Raw genomic sequence first — 22,390 nt, forward strand, 5'->3', positions numbered from 1 at the left:
TCATGGTGAAGTGGAAAGTGAACTTTTAAAATAAAGTTGTTGTTGTTTTACATTTGGTGTCAAAAAATCAGGAATTTTTTTTTACACATAGCAGAGCCGGGAGCCGAGAGCCGCTCATTAGATATTCATATATTCACTGCTCCCGATCATTACATATGCACGATCGGGAGCAGTGCATACCTGGTCCCCTGCTGGCCGTCCCGGGGGGGGCAGCTTGTGCTGCCTGGCTCCCGGCAGGCATACGTTCTAGGGCAGGCAGGGAGACTTCCATCTCCCTGCCTGCCACTGCAGCAGGTTCACACTCGCCACAAGCGTGCGATGTCCGGGAAGGAAGATAGTAAATAGAGCTTCAATCGGTCAACACCAGATGGTCAACAGGGTTAAAAGGTTGACCGGTACTGGTCAACAATGACATCAGGATTTTTAAGGTTGGGTATAAGATTCGGAAGGGGTTTTTAGGGATAAGCACTAGGGGGACAGTTAGGGTTAGGCACTATGGGGACAGTTAGGGTTAGGCACCAGGGGACAGTTAGTTCGAGGCACTATGCGGACACTTTGGGTTCGGCACTAGTGGGGGGGGGGGGTTAGGCACTATGGGGACAATTAGGGTTAGGCACTAGGAGGACAGTTAGGGTTAGGCACCAGAGGCCCATTAGGGTTAGGCACTATGGGGGAAGTTAGGGTTAGGCACTATGAGGACAGTTAGGGTTAGGCACCAGGGGGCAGTTAGGGTTAGGCACTAGGGGACAGTTCGGGTTAGGCACTAGGAGGACAGTTAGGGTTAGGCACTATGGGACAGTTAGGGTTAGGCACTATGGGGACAGTTAGAGTTAGGCACGATGGGGACAGTTAGGGTTAGGCACTATGGGGACAGTTAGGGTTAGGCACTATGGGGACAGTTAGGGTTAGGTACCAGGGGACAGTTAGGGTTAGGCATTATGGGGCCAGTTAGGGTTAGGTACCAGGGGTCAGTTAGGGTTAGGCACTAGGAGGACAGTTAGGGTTAGGCACTATGGGGACAGTTAGGGTTAGACACTAGGAGGACAGTTAGGGTTAGGCACTATGGGGACAGTTAGGGTTAGGCACTATGGGGGCAGTTAGGGTTAGGCACTAGGACAGTTAGGGTTAGACACTATGGGGACAGTTAGGGTTAGGCACCAGAGGCCCGTTAGGGTTAGACACTATGGGGGCAGTTAGGGTTAGGCACTAGGAGGACAGTTAGGGTTAGGCACTATGGGGACAGTTAGGGTTAGGCACTATGGGGACAGTTAGGGTTAGGCACTATGGGGACAGTTAGGGTTAGGCACTATGGGGACAGTTAGGGTTAGGCACTATGGGGACAGTTAGGGTTAGGCACCAGGGGACAGTTAGGGTTAGGCACTAGGAGGACAGTTAGGGTTAGGTACTAGGAGGACAGTTATGGTTAGGTACCAGGGGACAGTTAGGGTTAGGCACTAGGGGACAGTTAGGGTTAGGCACTAGGAGGACAGTTAGGGTTAGGCACTAGGAGGACAGTTAGGGTTAGGCACTAGGAGGACAGTTAGGGTTAGGCACTATGGGGACAGTTAGGGTTAGGCACTATGGGGACAGTTAGGGTTAGGCACTAGGAGGACAGTTAGGGTTAGGCACTAGGAGGACAGTTAGGGTTAGGCACTATGGGGACAGTTAGGCACTAGGAGGACAGTTAGGGTTAGGCACCAGAGGTCAGTTAGGGTTAGGCACTATGGGGACAGTTAGGGTTAGGCACTATGGGGACAGTTAGGGTTAGGCACTAGGAGGACAGTTAGGGTTAGGCACTATGGGGACAGTTAGGGTTAGGCATTATGGGGCCAGTTAGGGTTAGGTACCAGGGGACAGTTAGGGTTAGGCACTATGGGGACAGTTAGGGTTAGACACTAGGACAGTTAGGGTTGATCACTATGGGGACAGTTAGGGTTAGGCACTATGGGGACAGTTAGGGTTAGGCACTATGGGGACAGTTAGGGTTAGGCACCAGGGGACAGTTAGGGTTAGGCACTATGGGGACAGTTAGGGTTAGGCACCAGGGGTCCATTAGGGTTAAGCACTATGGGGACAGTTAGGGTTAGGCACCAGGGGTCCATTAGGGTTGGGCACTATGGGGGCAGTTAGGATTAGGCACTAGGAGGACAGTTAGGGTTAGGCACTATGGGAGCAGTTAGGGTTAGGCACTATGGGGGCAGTTAGTGTTAGGCACCATGGGGACAGTTAGGGTTAGGTACCAGGGGTCAATTAGGGTTAGGCACTAGGAGGACAGTTAGGGTTAGGCACCAGGGGACAGTTAGGGTTAGGCACCAGGGGTCCATTAGGGTTAGGCACTATGGGGGAAGTTAGGGTTAGGCACTATGGGGACAGTTAGGGTTAGGCACTATGGGGACAGTTAGGGTTAGGCACTATGGGGGCAGTTAGGGTTAGGCACTATGGGGACAGTTAGGGTTAGGCACTATGGGGACAGTTAGGGTTAGGCACCAGGGGACAGTTAGGGTTAGGCACTATGGGGACAGTTAGGGTTAGGCACTTGGAGGACAGTTAGGGTTAGGTACCAGGGGTCAGTTTGGGTTAGGCACTATGGGGGCAGTTAGGGTTAGGTACTATGGGGCCAGTTAGGGTTAGGTACCAGGGGTCAGTTAGGGTTAGGCACTAGGAGGAAAGTTAGGGTTAGGCATTATTGGGGCCAGTTAGGGTTAGGCACTATGGGGACAGTTAGGGTTAGGCATTATTGGGGCCAGTTAGGGTTAGGCACTATGGGGACAGTTAGGGTTAGGCACTATGGGGACAGTTATGGTTAGGCACCAGGGGACAGTTAGGGTTAGGCACTATGGGGACAGTTATGGTTAGGCACCAGGGGACAGTTAGGGTTAGGCACTATGGGGACAGTTAGGGTTAGGCACCAGGGGACAGTTAGGGTTAGGCACTATGGGGACAGTTAAGGTTAGGCACTATGGGGACAGTTAGGGTTAGGCACTATGGGGACAGTTAGGGTTAGGCACCAGGGGACAGTTAGGGTTAGGCACCAGGGGACAGTTAGGGTTAGGCACTATGGGGACAGTTAGGGTTGGGCACTAGGAGGACAGTTAGGGTTAGGCACTAGGAGGAAAGTTAGGGTTAGGCATTATTAAGGCCAGTTAGGGTTAGGAACCAGGGGACAGTTAGGGTTAGGCACTATGGGGACAGGTAGGGTTAGGCACTATGGGGACAGTTAGGCACTATGGGGACAGTTAGGGTTAGGCACTATGGGGACAGTTAGGGTAGGGCACTAGGGGTAGGGTAAGGTTCCTGGTTAGGACTAGGGTAAAAAAAATGTCAACCTTTTCTGTGTCAACCTTCTGATCCTGTTGGCATAAGTCTGTGTCGACCATTTAACCTTCAACCTTTACACCCTGTCTATGTATTGACTGTTAACCATCTGGTGTTTCATTTAATCCTTACCAACAAAATACATTCAGTCTGTGGAACTGTAGCCATGTAAAAGAAAAAGAACTCTAATGGCCCATACACACTGGGCGACTCTGAGCTGAAAGTCGCTCAAAGCAACATGCAGTTGGGAGTATGTACCCCCTGTCACCGATGAATAGATGCTGTGCGCATGTATCTATTCCTGCAGCCAGAAGGGCCCCACAGCGGCGAAAATGGGGTGTGGCCTTGTGGGAGCGTCACAAGTATAAGCCACACCCCCTTGTCACTAGGCCACGTCCATGTTGGGAGGTATGCATTTCAGGTGGGGCAGATGTAACATGTACAGAGAGAGTTATATTTGGGTGGGGTGTGTCCAAACTGAAATCTAAATTGTATGGTAGAACTAAAGGTGTCTAACATTTGTTGGCTACATGCAGAAGGAGCCAGTATTTCAGTTATATGCCAAGTCTGTGGAAAATCACAAAGTGTGTAAATTCCCCAAAATAGGTCTGACCAGGGCCTGTACATCTTTGTAAGGGTACATACACACCGGAAGATGTTTCTGTATTTTCTAATTGATCTGTCTAGATCACTTTGAAATAAAGCACACATCACCCCGGGTGTATGCCCCATAGCGATGCGCGGTCCCGCGCGTTGCCATCGCCTGTTCAGATCTTCAGCACATGCAGTCTAAAACTAGTCAGATCACCCGCATGTTCACAAAGAACACGGAGTTAAGCACTGGTTAGCACAGATTGCTCAGCACACATCACTATGTGGGCCTGATTCTGGTTCACTTGCAAAAGCAAATTCTCTAATGGATAAAACCATGTGCACTGCAGGTGCAGCAGATATAACTTGTGCAGAGAGAGTTAGATTTGGGTGGGGTTTGTACTTCAAACTGGTATTATATTGCAGTGTAAAAATAAACAGCCGGTATTTACTCTGCACAGAACCAAAACATGTTACATCTGCTCCACCTGCAGTGCATATGGTTTGCAGGGGTAACCAATCAGAAACTATCTTTTATCTTCTAGAGAAGGTGCTAAATAATTAAGTAGATTCTGATTGGTTTCTCATAGCAACATCCCATGTGAAATAGAACTCCCATCTTAGTAAATATCCCCCAATAAGTCCAGTGGCGGGTTACTAAAACAATTAATGTTAGCAATAACAGAGGTGATATTTGAAGAACTATAAAATGTTTAATTCTAACACAAAATAACATAAGCAATATGAAAATATAAAATATACATTAAAAAATCTCATGTGCAGATACGTGCCTACATAGCTATTGATAGATACAGTACACAATGGAGTGATAGGAAATAAAATCACTTAATAGCTAATGTAGGCTGGTTCCGGGACGTTGTGCTGATCAGGTAGAAGGCTGCATTGTTATACTGTAACATACAGCATGTATCCATGAGACATAGCCATTTCAATGACAATGGAATTTCTATGTGGTTTTATGTAAGTCTCCACAAGTTTTCTATTGACCTGGTTAAGCTGTATTGTAAGAAGATCATTTTACCACTGTGGACCAACGATTATGACTCAGTGAAATATGTCTTTGATCTCAAGAAAGCGTACTTATGCCATTCATTTATGATTAATTATTTACAAGTATCTTCTCCTTAATCCTTGGGGTAAATTCTCCAGCACTTGTTGGTCCACCTCCAGACCTCCTTTTTTCAGCTGTAAACAGTTGGCAATCTCCTCGGGCAAGGATGTCAGGCTGTTTCCTATGAGTTCCAGGCTGCACAGTAGAGGCAGCTTCCCAACCTCAGGTGCTAAACTGGAGAGTTTGTTGGAACCTGCATGAAGGAACCTGAGCCTAGTGCAGCGGAACAGCTCATGTGGCAGGAAAGTTATTTGGTTAGAAGTAATTGCCAACATTTCCAGACGCGTTAAATGGCCAATTTCTGGAGGAATAAATCGAATACGGTTGTAGCTAACATCTAAATGTTTTAGCCTAACAAGGTTAAGAATGGACACTGGCAGTGTCTCCAGTAAGTTGTGGGAAATATACAGCTCTTCTAGATTTAACAGAAGCTCAATAGATGGTGGAAGATGGTAGATAGAATTATGGCACAGTCTCAAGATGATTAGATTTCGGAGACGCTGAAGTGTTCCCAGTTCATGAACAGCCTGCAGCATATTTGACGACAAATCAATGGACTGCAAACTCTGGAAGCCAGGTAAGACACCAGGGATCTTCGAAAGCTTGCAGTGGCAGAGTTTAAGCACGAGCAAGCGATTCATTTTTTTCAACTGCGCTAGCGAGCTAAGCTCAGTGTCTCCATTCTGTATGCTCAGAGTGGTCAGCTGTGCAGCCACATCAAGCACCGCCGATGGTATATGGAACAAATTGCTTGTCAGATAAAGAGATCTGAGGACAGTTAGGCCACGCAGGGACTGTAAGCGGATAGATTTGTTGTGGGAACAATTGAGGTTGCCGTAAAGATGCAGTTCAATTAGGTTCTTTAGACCATACATCCAAGATGGAAGCTCCTCTAAGTCTGTGAATCTAATATGAAGGACTTTCAACCGCTCCTGAAAATAATGGTATGCGTCAGGGTCCATTTTCACTGAGCAGTGGCTGATGTGAAGCTCAGACAGAGACTTGAACTGAGACACTGCTCCTACAAGCTTTGCAGATGAGATCAGCTCCAGCTTGAGAACTTGAACCTCGGTCAGTTCATAAACAGCCTTTGGTATTGCTGGCGTCATTGACAGTTGCAGCTCAAAGCGCCCCCTGCTGTCCTTGCTGACCAGATCTCTCAACTTTTCTTTTGGCCACTCGGAATTGAGTGCTTGCTCTCTGAGCCTCTCTTCACTCACAGCTGAGAGGAACACAGAGAATCTTCTTGAGTACAATGTGTCATAGCAGTCTACCATGTGTAACATAAAAGCAAAGTCGTTCTTGACATCGGGGATATCTCCAAAACCATCTCCGTCACTGGTATTTTCAAAGGTGTACACTTTGAGTGACCTTCTGTATATCCAAAACAATGCATAAACTGAAAGGACAGCATAGAGGGAAAGAAGCAAAATGTAAGTCAGTAAGAGTTTTTCAAGTATGTATGCCAAGTTGTGGGTGCAGGTGAACACAGAATATCCCATAAGATTCTGTATAGAAGGCTTGCAAGTATGACGGAAGCTGAATGATCCTACCAAGCTGAGTGTGTACCCAAGAACTATAACCACTGTAACCACTTTGAAAACAGTCTGGCCAACGTAAACTCTATACACAACATCAGAGTCCTCAGCTTGGGCCCGGAAATGACGTATCTTCTCAAACAAAGCCTTAGCTTGCTCTCCTTCCTTTTTATCCAGTATGGCAGACACTGGCAGGTGCATAGAAGAAAATGGCGTTCTATTTAGTAGAGGTGTTTTCGGGGAGAAGTCTAAGGAACGGGTAGAGCTGTACTTTTGATGTTTATACTCTGGAGGAGGTTCGTCACTGGTTTCCTCGAGCGCTTTGGTAGTCCATGGTGACTCAAAGCATTTAGCTAAGATTGAAAGAAAATGCTCGACCTTGGAGGATGTTTTAGGGTACTTAAACCAGAAGTTGCTACTGGCCAGTAGCATCAAAGTGTTGATAAGAGCCATGTATGGAAAATATTTGGACTGCCAAGGAACTACTTTGTGGTAACAAACAACACTTACATATGTGTACTGCTGGATGTCTAAATTGGTTAGGTGGCCAATTTCTTTTGGCACAGGTAAAGTGGTCATACTAGCTCCATCTAAACCACTTGATGTACTCTTCAGAGGCTTCTTAGGCTTTGGCATGCAGACAACTTTATCCATGGTGAGTAGGAGGGTTGCAGAGAAGAAGGAGATCATGACCATGATAATGAGGAGATAATCCATGAGAACATCCCACCAGGGTTTCACAGCCTTCAAATGGGCCTGGGATTCAGCCAGTGAGGTGACCTCACTAGCTGTGACCATTCCTGAAATTACAAACAAAATTTACTGTATGGAGACATAGAATAGTTAGGGGACAGTGGAAGTGGCTCTAAATAATTTAATGATAATATGCAATGTACGCAAATACTTTTTTTTTTTTACTTCAAAATAAACTGTACTAATGCCAATTTGCATTGTAAGAAGTGCGTCCTTGCCGTTTGGTTGTACGTTTCTTTATTGTTACTATGGTGTGTTTGATTTAAGGCATTCTTAATTATACAGGGCTAACCAATATGTAATTTACTTACAAAGCATGATAGTAATTTCAGTTAAATTGTAATGCAATTTTTATTTGTGGCCATACAAGCTTTAAATCTACTCCACGAAAGTCTCTTCTAGCTCAATGACTACACAAGTGCCAATTGGCACTAGGTCAAACAGGGTTGTTTTCCTCGATGATCAAACCTGACTAGGTTAGAATGGGGCTAAGTACTGTAGCCTCCTATCAAAATAGAGATCAGCAAATTTTGGCTAATTGCTAATAATAACAAATAAAAATCGTAATTTAAAAACCTGCACAGTCATTTTTCTAGTACAGGCATTCTCAAGCCATGTGTCACGTCATGAGTTATGCCCTGGTGGTGTACCAGGGCACAATGACAATAGGGTGACAATAAAAAATGATTATGCAGGAAGAACTGAGGCCATTCAGCAGAGTATGGTGGAGGAGAACATGCTTTCCCACTCTGCTCCCTGCTCCAGGACATGTACTGGCCCATCAGCAGAGTAATGTGGAGGAGAACATGCTTTCCCACTCTGCCCCCTGCTCCAGGACATGTACTGGCCCATCAGCAGAGTAATGTGGAGGAAAACATGCTTTCCCACTCTGCCCCCTGCTCCAGGACATGTACTGGCCCATCATCAGAGTAATGTGGAGGAGAACATGCTTTCCCACTCTGCCCCCTGCTTCAGGACATGTACTGGCCCATCAGCAGAGTAATGTGGAGGAGAACATGCTTTCCCACTCTGCCCCCTGCTCCAGGACAGGTACTGGTCCATCAGCAGAGTAATGTGGAGGAGAACATGCTTTCCCACTCTCCCCCCTGCTCCAGGACATGTACTGGCCCATCAGCAGAGTAATGTGGAGGAGAACATGCTTTCCCACTCTGCCCCCTGCTCCAGGACATGTACTGGCCCATCAGCAGAGTAATGTGGAGGAGAACATGCTTTCCCACTCTGCCCCCTGCTCCAGGACATGTACTGGCCCATCAGCAGAGTAATGTGGAGGAGAACATGCTTTCCCACTCTGCCCCCTGCTTCAGGACATGTACTGGCCCATCAGCAGAGTAATGTGGAGGAGAACATGCTTTCCCACTCTGCCCCCTGCTCCAGGACAGGTACTGGTCCATCAGCAGAGTAATGTGGAGGAGAACATGCTTTCCCACTCTGCCCCCTGCTCCAGGACATGTACTGGCCCATCAGCAGAGTAATGTGGAGGAGAACATGCTTTCCCACTCTGCCCCCTGCTCCAGGACATATACTGGCCCGTCAGCAGAGTAATATGGAGGAGAACATGCTTTCCCACTCTGCCCCCTACTCCAGGACATGTACTGGCCCATCAGCAGAGTAATGTGGAGGAGAGGGTTAGCCATCAATAGTTCCAAACCATTGATGGTTAGCAACCAATGTTAGATGGATTTGCCTTCAATGGCAGAGAGCCAATAGTTCCCCATCATTGATGGTTCAGAGCCCCAATGAGGTTTTTTTCCCACCCAACCCCATAAAATGTCTTTATTCTGAGTTGCACCCAATGCCAGTCTGTCCAATCAGCTTGTGGCTAACAACCTCAAGCCGCACAGTTTGCATTCAAATGTTTCCAAATTCTCAGCCCTTGATGCGCATACTCCAGGGGCATCTTAAAGTCATTTTTTATTATCCCCCAAATGATTAGTTGCAACATGAGTTACAATAGATACATTAATTAAATTACATTTGAGTAACTCTTTAACATTTTCACATTATAGTTTACATTTACTAAGGCTTGTAAAGCCCCATACACATTAAACGAGTCCCCGCAGCTATTGGCGGCATCAGCAAGTGTGTACACACTTGCCGATACCGGGATGAAAATGGAGCAGCGGCTGGGAGGAGCTACGGTCATGCCTCCTCCGAACATGTTCAGATGAGGGAGGGGGTCATTAGAAATGCGCGGGAGCGCACATCGTTAACGATATAGAGTGTACACAGTAAGCCCTTTCTATACGATATTGTGAATAAAATCGCCTAGTGTATATGGGGCTTAAGATTAAAAAGTGGGGATGCTGTTCATAGTAACCAATCATATTGTGTATATCATTTTCTAAGATGTAACAGAACAAGCGTAGCTAGAATCTGATTGGTTGCTATGGGCAACCACCCCACTTCTTACTTTTAGAAGCTTTAGTATATTTATTCCTATGTCTTAAAGACCGATCAAGTTAAAAAGTCCAGTTTAAAATATTTTATAACCATCTTCATGGCAATTATTGTAATGTACATATCACAGATGTCTCATGACTTGTGCATACTGAGTTACATGTATGAAACACAGTTACCCCTGTGTGGTCAGCACGCACATTAGTAGGACAAAATGTCAATGTACGGAAATATTCTTTGGGGGGTCCACTTACACTTGCATGGTAACCCATGCTTCAGAAGATAGCGGGCTGAGAAACCTCATTCTAATAACATACAGATAACTAACAAGATTACAGCAAACAGACGCACATCACTTCTTGGAACATCACAGAGAAGTTCCTGCTGTCCTAATCCTATTTTCTCCATCATTCCCACCAGCTGCTATTTATCATCCATACAGCGGTTTATTTCCTCTCTCTGGCAGAGGACATGACCTGGATCAAAAATCATCTATGTATAAATACATCTTGTCAATCACCCCCACCCTAAATTTCTAGCTTTAATATGATTTGTGGGATGTAATTGCACTCAGTGGCCAAAAGGTGGCAGATATTGAGGTTCAGAGCCTAATAGACCAATAGCAGTGACAACCTTCAGTGTTTGCCCCATTATAAGCTATTACATTCTTATACAGCCACTGCTGCGATAAAGGTGTCAGCTCTGTGCCTTAACCATTTACATGCTGAAGCAGTGCCATAGTCCTGCTTGCTGAACAATTCTTCTCTGAAAGTTATGTATTTTTTATTATTATTATTGAGGTTAATATCTACTAAAGGTGTCACTTATCTGTCTACTCCCACTTTGTTCCTTGTGTCCATTTAGCCGCATGTAGCTCCCAGACACTTTTTCAAGTGGGGTACAAGTGTCTGCGTCCCATCATGCCTCTAATCTGGTAGCTCTGCAAACTACCTTACCTTCTGCGAGTGTTGCTGAGATCACAGTCCTTACCTCTACGGATGAGCATTTTTATACCAGGAAGCAGCAGTAAATTTTTGTCTTTCTCAATCCAGTACAAGCCTCAACCTGTGTCTTTGGCAATCTGTTCTTTTCTTCCAGAAGAGTTGTAAATTTGGTGCTCCAAACTTGTGTCCCAAGGCAAATAGTTCTCTCCGGTCTTTCCACGCTAGCCCCTTCGTGTGTGTGCTCAGTGCACACACATTGGTGTGGTGACCTCTCCCACGCAAAACTGTGGTTGGTTTACAGCTTTGTCAATCATACATTACCTGTATATCAAAGGTATTGTACAAGTCTTACAAGTTATTAAAGGATTATCATATATTACACACACAACTTTAGCCGCCACGGGATAGCAAGTATTTCTGATCTAAGATTCTACACAAAGAAAGACGCAAATACAAACATTAGGGGGGGAACTTACCAAAGAGGAGAGAGATAAAGTATCAACCAATTAACTCCTGGTTTTAATTTTACAAGCTGTGTTGGCGTGCATATCCCTCGTTAACGATAACGATTCGCTCCGTCATCTGTGCATGCACAGACAATGGAGGGGGTCTTACATGACCTGTGAGTGGTTGCAGCATAGACACGGTGTGATAAAATGAGAGATAAAGCTCATAAGAGCTAAAATGAGAGATATAGTTCATTTTATCGCACCATATGTATGCCCCTTTAAAAGTTGATTGGTTGGTACTTTGGGGATTATTCTGGTTGATTCGCTTGGATGCGAATTCGCATCCTTGGGAGTCAACCAGATCCCGCCTTGCGAATGGTGGTACGCCGGCCCACCATTCACAAGGCACGTACGTTCCCACGGGATGCGACTGAATGTTTTACATAAACATCCATTCACAGCCTGCGGGGTAACAGCCACATCATTCGATGGTGGCCGAATGATGTGGAATGTGCATGCAGATCCGGTGATGTCAGCTGCCTGCTCCCTGCACTGGGAGAATGAGAATGGCCACAATGAAACGCTGGGCGTTCCCATATGCTAATAGGCCGCCACCCCCAGCTCACAAGGTTGGTGCATGCACCCAGGGAACAGTTTGTTCACCGTGGTCGCACGCACCCAGCACATGCGCAAACAACAGACATTGGCCCTATGCAAACGAACGCGGCCACAATCTCTCTCCGAGCTTTAATACATACTCCCTTCGTGCTATATAAAAATGGAAGCATCTACATTATGGGCTCCCCCGTCCTAGGTGCTGTAGAGCCTTTGCTTTGAAATGTCAATGCTTATCTCCCACATCCACCTTCCCCCACTAATGTGTCACTGTCAGGAGAGCAGAGCGAAAACCTGTTCAACTGAAGGCAGTACAGTGTATAATGCCCGGACTCCGCAGTCACTATTATCAGAGAGACCGGTAGACATGACTGGGAGGTGCAGAATGCACACAGTAGGCCAATCAGCAATCTGTGCTGCTCTCCTGCCACCAAGCTACTGTACAGCCAGACGTTATTTGCACTGCGGCACATTGCATCATCATTCATTTGGTATGCAGTCAGTGGATAGACAATCACTAATGATCATCAGTGACTGGGTCGACATCTAGAAAGAGTTGACATACCAAATGGTGGACGCAAGCTTATGATGGACATAGGCAATGTCGACAGTCAAAAGGTTGACGTGAGTTTTTTCGTGAGTTTTTTTAAAAGGTGTTTTTTTCATAATTTACTATCCAAGTGGGCATAAAGTGAATATAACAGGGTGCCAAGTGCAGCAAGGCACCGTGCCCGAAGCAAGGCGAGCGGAGCGGTACATATACAGTATGTAGTGTCCATGTTGAAGTACAATTACATGGACACCAAAAAAATGATGAACCATGATGACCTTTTGATTATCGACCTTGCCTATGTCAACCATAAGCGTGTGTTGACCTTTTTTAGTATCGACCTACGGTATGTCGACCCGTTTTCTGTTTCGACCTAGTCACTGCTGACTATTAATGGTTGACCTAGTAATTCTCGACCTACACATTGTCTATCATATATATATATATATATATATATATATATATATACACTGTATATACACAGGAACCATTCATTTAATGGACCAAATAATTGAGAGCTGGTTAAAGGATTAAGGGGTCTATGTACTAAGCCTTGGAGAGATATAAAGTAGACGGAGATAAAGTACTAGCCAGCAAGCTTTAAACCCATCCTGTAATATGGCAGTTAGGAGCTGGTACTTTATCTCTGCCCACCTCCTCAGGGCTTAGTACATAGACCCCTTTGTGTCTTCGATGTTATATACCCTCTGCATTTAAATGTATTTTAAAATGACCCCACTGATGACAGCATCTATCATTTTTAGACATTCCAGAGTACAAGAAGCTGCATCTGTTATTGTAGGTAGGGACTGAGATCATACTTGCCTACTTTCGAAAACTAGTTTCAGGGAGATTATAGTTGGTAGCAGAATTTTGCACAGTGCCCCAATGAGGGGGCGTGTCATGCTCCACCCAAAGGGCGTGTCTAGTTCCATATATGGAGAGATTGTGAAAATAGATTGTGAACGTGGCACCTAGAAACTTGGTTGTGTACTCTTACATCTGAGAGAAATCTTTTAAAATTACTTAGATCCAAATGTAGAGGAGCTTCAAAGCAGCTAGTAAAGTGCTGGGAAATGGTGCTGATGATTCAATGTAAATGTATCTATCTCTTATTTCTTTTTTCCCAAAAAATGTAACGGTGTAATGTGGGCTAGGTGAAATGAGGGAGATTGCTAGACTAATGAGGGAGAGAGGGAGATCGCTGCTATTTCAGGGAGTCTCCTGCAGAATGCAGGAGGGTAGGCAGCTATGACTGAGATAGAATTAAAGGCAGAAGAGTTTTACTGTTCTGTTTGGTTATGGTTGGAGCTATGGAATATTTAAAGTGCAAATAATTCTGGTAGCTATACTACAAGGTTGACAAGATTGCAGCTGACGCATAAGAATTCCCTGGAAACCCCATCTCTCCATTCTCCACGGGTTAATCTATCTTACATACAGTATCGGATGTTTCATTTCTACCGGGCTCCTCTTTGCACACCTCCAGCAAGTCTGTTTTAAAAGTTTGTTTGCAAATGTGACCATAATGTCCTGCAATATCCCATTACTTAGCTTGCTGTAGTCCCTTCCTCCAGGGCTGCCGTCAGAAAATGTGGGGCCCAGGACTGACAAAATAGTAACCCCCCCCCCCCCCCTATTGTTAAAAATATATATATTTTGGCCCACCAATATATATATTTTTCTATGCCCACTGCCCAGCAATGTATATATTTTTTTATGCCCACTGCCCAGCAATGTATATATTTTTATATGCCCACCAAAATGTATATATCTGCCCACTGCCAACAGTGTATATTTATTTAAACACCAGTGCCCACCAATGTTTATTAATAATTGGCGGTAACATGTACATTGCTGGCCTGCGCCAGTAATCTATACGTTACCACCTATTATTAATAAACATTGGTGGGCACTGGTGTTTAAATATACATTGGTAGCAGTGGGCATATAAATATCGGTGGGCAGTGGGCACATAAAAATATAAACATTAGTGGGCATATAAAAATATATACATTGGTGGGCAATGGATATACAGCACTCCATGGTTCCACCCCAAACACCCCCCCCCCCTTCATATGTATATAGTATGTTTTAAGTTTTAGTACCTTCTCTCTCTGGGGCGGCTGGACTGACACACACACTGTGCAGCTCCTCTCACTCCAGGCTGCGGCAACGCTCGTGACTGCTGCATGCGGTGGGGGCTTTCTGTGTGGTTGGGCTTCCTGTGTGCCACTGCAGCAATGAATGGCGGATGAGTAGGCATGGGTGCGGCCAGCCACGGCTCAGCATGCAGTGTAGAAGGCAAGTGAAGGGGCGGGGGTGCTGGGGATTGAGCCTACCCTCTGTCAGAGCAGCGGGGCCCGGGACTCAAGTGCAATGGATCCTGTACAGTATTAATATTGAACAGTACAGCTGGTCTATGGTATAGGCCGTTTCCAACATTTAAATAAGATAAGTGGTCAGGAAATAATAATAATGAAACCCTATCATAATATATACACAAACATAATAGCACCAGTCCTGCACTTTCTAAGCTCACAAGCTCCCACTTTATGGTAAGGCTCCTGTCTCTTCCTCCTGGCAGCTGCTCTCTGGTCCATTGAGGTGTTTGAGGGCTCAGATCCACACATACAGTAAAAGTGGTAAAAGGAGCTGGTACACTGGGCATGTGCCGCAGCTTCGCTCTGTCCCTTACACTGCATGATGTGGTGGACTCTAGTCATTATATTCTATACCAGTGCTATTGTTGTCAAAATATAAGGCACTTGCCAAGAGAAGGGGGGTTTCCGGGCTTACGGAACCATTTGCCTATGATATGCATAATCAAAAATTATGCAGCTGATTGGTTGCCACGGGCCACTTCTCCTCCCGGGGCACTTCTCCTCCCTTATCACTGCTTCATACATCTACCCATCAGTGTGTACAGTGTCGTACAGGCTGGCCTCTCGTCTCATAGCCCCTGTCAGTGGTGATTGTTGGTACATACTGGCACGATATTAATAAAGGACAGTGCAATCACTTTTCCATTCATCATTAGCGTGCAATACGATGCTTGCTAAATGGTCAAGTTTGATGTGCAGCACATGAAACCTGACATTGTCGCATGCGACTGCAGGAACGCGCATATCACTGCTGCACACAAAGCAATGTCAGTGCAATCTGCCTGATTGGCCGCGTATCGCCCAGTGTGTACCATGCTTTCGGAGGGGATGTAATAAAAATGTAGATAGTCACACCCTGGGCTGGAATTGGCATGGAGTTACAAATAATCAGCACCTGGCTGAACCAGTCAGAGGGTGGAGGTAGGGGAATAATGCTATAATTGGGAGACATGAAATTCCTAAGAAAGTTGGGAACCCAAAAATAAAATGGGGCCCCCTTCCCGAGGAACAACAATTATTCCATGCACTCTTGGTGGCGGTTTATGGTAAAGAAAGAGTTATTAGTTTTCTCTATAGGCATCCTCCAAATCCCAGCATGCCTGCACAGTGGGGAGTGTAGAGCGGCAAATTCAGCATGCCCAAACATTAAGGGACTGCTGGATCCTGTAGTTCGCCTGTACAGAAAATATTAAAATAAAGAGAGGAGACAGAAAACTTTTAGTACTTTATTGAAAAAGCACTTACCCCACACAGCCCTCATTCTTAAATGTAATATGAAATCCTTGGATCAGGTTCTGTTCTGTCTATGTACTCACCCACGGCTTTGCAACCAAATAGCAAACGGACATACTGGCTAGTAGGGAGCTGCAACGGAAAGACAGGTCCCTTGTGGAGACTGCCACAGTAATGAATGGGGAATTACTGAGAGCACAAGGCTACCTGGGACTTGTGGGTCACCTGTAACAAACATTTACAAACACAAACCATTAGACCCATACACATCGTTGAGGGACATAGTCAATGTTCCTCAGGAGGTCAGACCCAATTTTATTTTTGGGGCCCAGACTTTGTGAGAAATCATATGCATTTTTTATTTGAAACATAATTACTTTGCTGCTCCTCACAGTGGGGCAGATGTACTAATCTGCCTATAACGTTTTGAGAATAACGAGTCCCGCTTCTCCAGCATAACGTGGAGAAGCGGGCAAACGTTATAGGCAGATGTATTAACCCCCCCAAAGCCGATAAGGAGAGCCGTTATCCCCAGCGTTAACGGCTCTCCTTATCGGCTCCCTCGCCGCCCCGCACATGCGCAGTCGCCGTCGCCCCCCCTGCCCGGCTTACTGGGCATGCGCGAGATCTCGCTAAAACCGCGAGATCTCCAGCGCAGCCCAAGCCAGACGCAGGGCTAGCGTTGTCCCCATAGTGGGGGATAGGACAACGCTAGCCCTGAGCTGGCGAAGCGGCCGGGGTGAATTAACGCCTTGACGGCTGTTAATACATCACCCCGGCCGTTAATCCCTGGGGGGGATTGCAGGGACAGCCCCGCCGAGCGTAACTCGGCGGGCTGTCACTAGCGCACGTTAGGTGCGCTAGTAATACATTAGGACAGACATAATCCCCCCCAGTTAACCAGCGTTAAGTGCATTTTTTTAGGTCTACTGTGCATTGTTAGTAGAGTTCATCTTTTAATTGGTACATTGTGACTCTTACAATCTAACATTATGCAGATACCTTTGTTTAATATGCAAATAAACACTGGATTTGGTTTAGTATTTGGCTGAATATAAAGCAGAGGTTCCTGAACCAGGTGACAAAGGCACCCTAATGGTCAAGGTTTTAAGGGTATCCATGACTGACCAGATGGTTACATCAAATTGACCAGAGTACTAATTAAGTCACCTGAACCTAAGCCTGGTTATCCTAAAAAAAAAACTGGGAATTCAGGCAATTGACCGAAGTGGGGCAGTACGGATGGTGTAATGGTTAGCATTACTGCCTCGCAGCACTGAGGTCATGGGTTCGATACCCACCATGGCCCTAACTGTGCGGAGTTTGCGTATTCTCCCCGTACTTGCGTGGGTTTCCTCCGGGTACTCCGGTTATCTCCCGCAAAAAATATACTGGTAGGCTAATTGGCTCCCCAAAAATTAACCCTATTAGTCTGTGTGTGTGTGTGTATACATGTGGTAGAGAATATAGATTGTAAGCTCCACTGGGGGAGGGACCGATGTGAATGTTGAAATATTCTCTGTAAAGCGCTGTGGAATATGTGTGCGCTATATAAGAAACTGTTAATAAATAAGTGACCATTTGGAGGTGTTAATGGAGAGTGATTAGAAAACCACAGGGGTGTTATGGCTGTTTTCATGGAATAAATATACCATCAACTGCAAGCTAGTACAACGTGTCATTACTGCTGTGTCCAGTCTGTATAACCATAGGGCTACTCTAATGCAGCCCATACACGGTCCGTTTGGGACTTAATTAGCACACATCGGATCGGATCCCTAGTGCATGCAGTGTGCATGCACTGCGATCCGATGTGTACCTAGTACAAAAAGTATGTGCAGCACATACTTTTTGTACCGTACTATGTGATGCGCGGGAGCGCGCATCGCATAGTACAGAACGGAGCCGGCTAAAACGGAGCGTCTATGGACTCCTTTAGCCTCATTATTCCAGATTTAGCGTGCAGGCAGCAAATCTGTATGCAACCGCGATGGCTCCGATGGGTGACTCTTTTCATTCCTGGGCTGTAGCTTGCCTCCCAACACCTAGAAACCTTGCACTTGCATCCAAACATTTTTCAGTACATACCAAAGCTAAGTGGCCCCTTATATTCTCCATACAGGAATCTGCAGCAAGTCGAGCCAACCCCTTCCTTCAGTGCTAACCAATGAACACTCAGTGATCTGCTCAGGTAATGCTGATTTGCACTGTACCATAGCAGGTCAGGGGTAGAGAACGCGTGTGTGTGTGTGTGTGTGTGTGTGTGTGTGTGTGTGTGTGTGTGTGTGTGTGTGTGTGTGTGTAAGTGTAATCCCTATGGATAGTGTCTATACCTAGAACAGTGTTTTTCAACCACTGTGCCTTGTCACACTAGTGTGCCTTGAGCTGTTCTCAAGTGTGCCCCCAGATGTAGAGATGCCCAAACCAGTTTACAGCCAACACCAGTTTTACTGTTATTTACTGGTCTCTTTTCATGTAAAGGGCCAGTGTATTTTATTTTTGTTACCTGTGGGGACCAGTGTGATTGTTTTTTTTATATGGCGGCCAATAGGTTTTTTCCCTGTAGGGCCAATGTATTTTGCCCTGTGGGGATTTCACGGTGTGCCTTGGCAATTTTAAAATCTTATTTAGTATGCCGCAAGGTAAAAAGGTTGAAAATCACTGACCTAGAACCTTTCTGGTTTATGGAGGGGCCCCATTAGATGAAGTGTAGATGCCCATGTACTCATTTATTTATTAACAGTTTCTTATATAGCGCATACATATTCCGCAGCACTTTACAAAGCATAGTCATGGGCAAAAACACATAATGAATTACAGCACAAGACAGTTTAGGACAAGCACATGGTTAATATTGATAGCTGCATCAGGGGACAGGACACTGAAACAATCATCAGGGTGGCAGAGGTTTATATATTCTGAGAAAGGCACATGAGGAGAGAGGACCCTGCTCGTGAGAGCTTAAGGTGCCCATACACGTTACAATTATTGTATACAATATTGTATACAATATCGCATCTCATCCGATCTCGGTTTTGCGATGACATCAGATGAGATGAGATCTAGTACAAAAAGTACGTGCTGCACATACTTTTTGTACTAGATCTCATCTCGTCTGATGTCATCGCAAAACTTAGATCGGATGAGATGCGATATTGTATACAATAATTGTAACGTGTATGGGCACCTTTACATTCTAAAAGGGGAGGGTTAGACAGACTGGGGTGACACAGAAGGGAAAGAAGTGAGCATAAACAGTAGGTTAGGATGAGAGATGGTCAGGTTTTATGCAGGAGGGTGGGAAGAGGTCAGCTTAGTCTTTGATATTTTAAGTCTAAAAAAGAGCTGGATCATCCAAGAGTAGACAGCAGAGAGACAGTTGGAGATATGAGTAATAGGATAGAGTGGGAGAGATCAGGAAAGGAGCGGTAGATTTCAGTATTATCAGCATAGATGTGATAGTGGAAGTCGAATGAGCAAATAAGATCACCCAGAGAGGACGTATAGAGATAGAGAAGAAGAGGGCCAAGAATAAAATTTTGGGGGACACCTGCTATCAATGGAAGAGCAGGAGAGGTGAAGTCATTAGAGGTACAGCTGGACATTTTCAAAACTGACAGTGCAAATACAACAAGCATTAACAGTGATAGTAAAAGTTGTTTGCAGATGTAAAAATGTTGAGATTATGGTTGAATAGCCAGATTAAGCAGCCAGAGGTAGTATGTGGTGAGAATGAATTGATCTCACTCAAAGCAGTATTTGGTTTTCTTAGTTGCTTTCTGTTCTTCTGTTTCACTTCAGTGTAACGCCAGTATAACACTGCAATTATATTAAAATGATGCCACACTTTAAAAATGATGCACTTCTAAACTATTATGCACACAGCTAAACCATGCACACAGCCTACACGGACCACAGCCTATGTAATGATCTTTAAATGCATGTGCACTCATTAATTAGACTCTTCCCACCCAATCCCAACCCCCCTACTACAATGAATGGTAATAAAAGTGGCTTACATAAACACCCATGCATTCCAAGATAGCAAGTGTCATTTATACCCCTTTCAGACATACGCGAAAAATCCCGGGTTTTTTCACATGAACGTGCCCAAACCCGGGACAAGTGTATGTCTGAAAGGGTATACCCGGGATTTCACTCCCGGATACTGAGCACCTGCAATTGACCAGGGTTTTTCCCGGTATTTAACTCCCGGGTATAATACCCGGCTTATGTCTGAATGGGTTTACCCGGGTTTTTCAGTTTTAAACATGTGATGTTGCTTTTTTTTTTGCTGCTGGGGCGTGTCCCATTTGAATGATGAAACACTGAAATGCTTGAAAAGCCTGGCTTATGTGTGAAAGGGGTATACCCGGGTTTTTCCCGGATTTGAGGTGTAGTGTGAAAGGGGGTCTGTTACTAAAATCCTGGGAGTGACCTGGGTTGAAAATCCCGGGTAAACCTGGCCAAAATCCCGGGTAGTATGTCTAAAAGGGGTATAAGAGTTATAAGATATTCCTCCCTTCACATAGGCAACAGAGATTTGCTTTTACAAATGCAGTGTAATGGTTGCCTTCTGAGTGGAGAACCAAGGTACTAGCACCCAGCCCTGTACTTGGCCCTATATAAAACTAATCTACCTAAACATTCTCATCAAATTCTGATCATGATATCAATACAGTCATTTCTTTTCTCAGCCTTCATCACTTTTTCCAGGACAGCATTACTGGGCTTATTGCGTACTAACCACAAGATGGCGCTACACTTCTATTTGGTTAGGCCGAAGTGTGAAAGCTGGTCACCAGTCCTGAGCAGCCTCTCCCTACCCTGCTATGACAGATTCATGACTCATTTAACCCAGACTGTAATTACAGACGCCAATTTCCCCAATTACAGAGGCGTACCTGTGCCCGCCCTAATTCTCCAGCCACATGCACATACATACAGCTCTGGCAGCAAGGATTCCCGAACGCTTTCATTTATACTAACTGAAGTCACTGCTGGCATTGTAATCATTTTATCTGCAGTGATAGAATTGCCAGACGCAACACACAGCCAATCTTCAGCCTGCACTTCCTGAGCTCGCTCATTAGGAGGACCAACGCTGTGATCTTCCATTACAAAGTTTCTGGTGCATACCTCCCAACATGACCCTCTCCAGGAGGGACACCGTGCTCTGTTTATGGACTTCCCTCTTAATGTATGATTACCAGCACCTGTATTGAACATCTTTCTTATCACTTATCCTGTGTAAAACAGGTGATGGTAATTCTTAATTAAGAGGGAAGTTCAGGAATAGAGCATTGTGTCCTTCCTGGAGAGGGTGATGTTGGGAGCTATGCTGGAGGGCCGCAGGTTGATTTCCGGAGCTATAGGGCAGTATTCAATGAGAATTTTGACAATGTGCAACGAATCCTGTTTAGGATTCGCTGCACATTCGCCACTGCCCGCCGCGTTCCGGAGCCTCGCCGGCTCCAGTATTCAACGAGTCAGGGGCTCACTGCCCCTGACCGGCGAATTTTAACTCCTGCGGCGATGCCACAGGGAGCCTGAGGACGGCGGCAGGCAGGGCGATGGAAGTCTCCCTGCCTGCCCCAGAATGTTTGTGGGGGGGAGGTGGGCTCCCCAGGAACCAGGCAGCACAGGCTGCCCCCCCGGGATAGCCAACAGGGGACCGGGTATTTACTACACCCGATCGTGCATATGTAATGATCGGGTGTAGTGAATACATGAATATTCAATGAGCGGCTCGGCTCCAGGCCCCCTGCTGGCTGCTCTGTGTAAAAAAAAAAAAAATATATATATATATATATATATACTCTGTAACATTGCAGTGATTATGGTGGTGTAAACTCATATGAGTGGCGCACTCTCTTTCTGCTTTTTCTATTTCTCTTCCTTTCCTCCACTAACAGGGAGGACAAATAGAGTTGCTGCCTCATCATACAGGTATTAGCGCATTGAAGGGGTACCCCATTTTTTCTCTCTATATATATATATATATATATATATATATATATATATATATATATATATATATATATATATATATATATATATACACACACACATATATACACACATATATATATATATATATATATATATATATATATATATATATATATATATATATATATATATATATATATATATATATATATATATATATATATATATATATATATATATATACACATATACATATACAAATGACCGCACTCTCACCCAATAAAGCAACAGTGGGGTGCCCATCCAAAAGCACTGGCCAGGAGGCTAGTACTCAAAAATAGTCCAGGAATCCACACACAAGGTGTAGAAAGGAGAGCACTCTCCAATCACAAATGTAATTTTTGTGAAAAATCCAAATGAGTTAAATCATGAAATAAAGAGACATCACAATCCTTGAAGGTAAAGGTGATATATTAGTATGACAGTATGTCATACTAATATATCACCTTTACCTTC

The 22,390-nt window shown here is 45.0% G+C and overlaps 1 protein-coding gene across 1 annotated transcript; it reads right to left on the bottom strand.

Moving 5' to 3' along the window:
• Positions 1-4,698: 4,698 nt before the first annotated feature.
• On the bottom strand, positions 4,699-10,753 carry LOC146072690 (volume-regulated anion channel subunit LRRC8D-like). Its single transcript, XM_083179886.1, has 2 exons — positions 10,738-10,753; positions 4,699-7,376 (listed from the first exon to the last, which is right to left on the bottom strand). The coding sequence occupies exons 1-2, from the start codon at positions 10,751-10,753 to the stop codon at positions 5,035-5,037; spliced, it is 2,358 nt and encodes a 785-aa protein (XP_083036012.1). The 3' UTR covers positions 4,699-5,034.
• Between the last annotated feature and the right edge of the window lie 11,637 nt (positions 10,754-22,390).

Source organism: Crinia signifera, chromosome 4 (assembly GCF_055691185.1).
Source record: "Crinia signifera chromosome 4, ASM5569118v1, whole genome shotgun sequence".
NCBI lineage: Eukaryota > Metazoa > Chordata > Amphibia > Anura > Myobatrachidae > Crinia > Crinia signifera.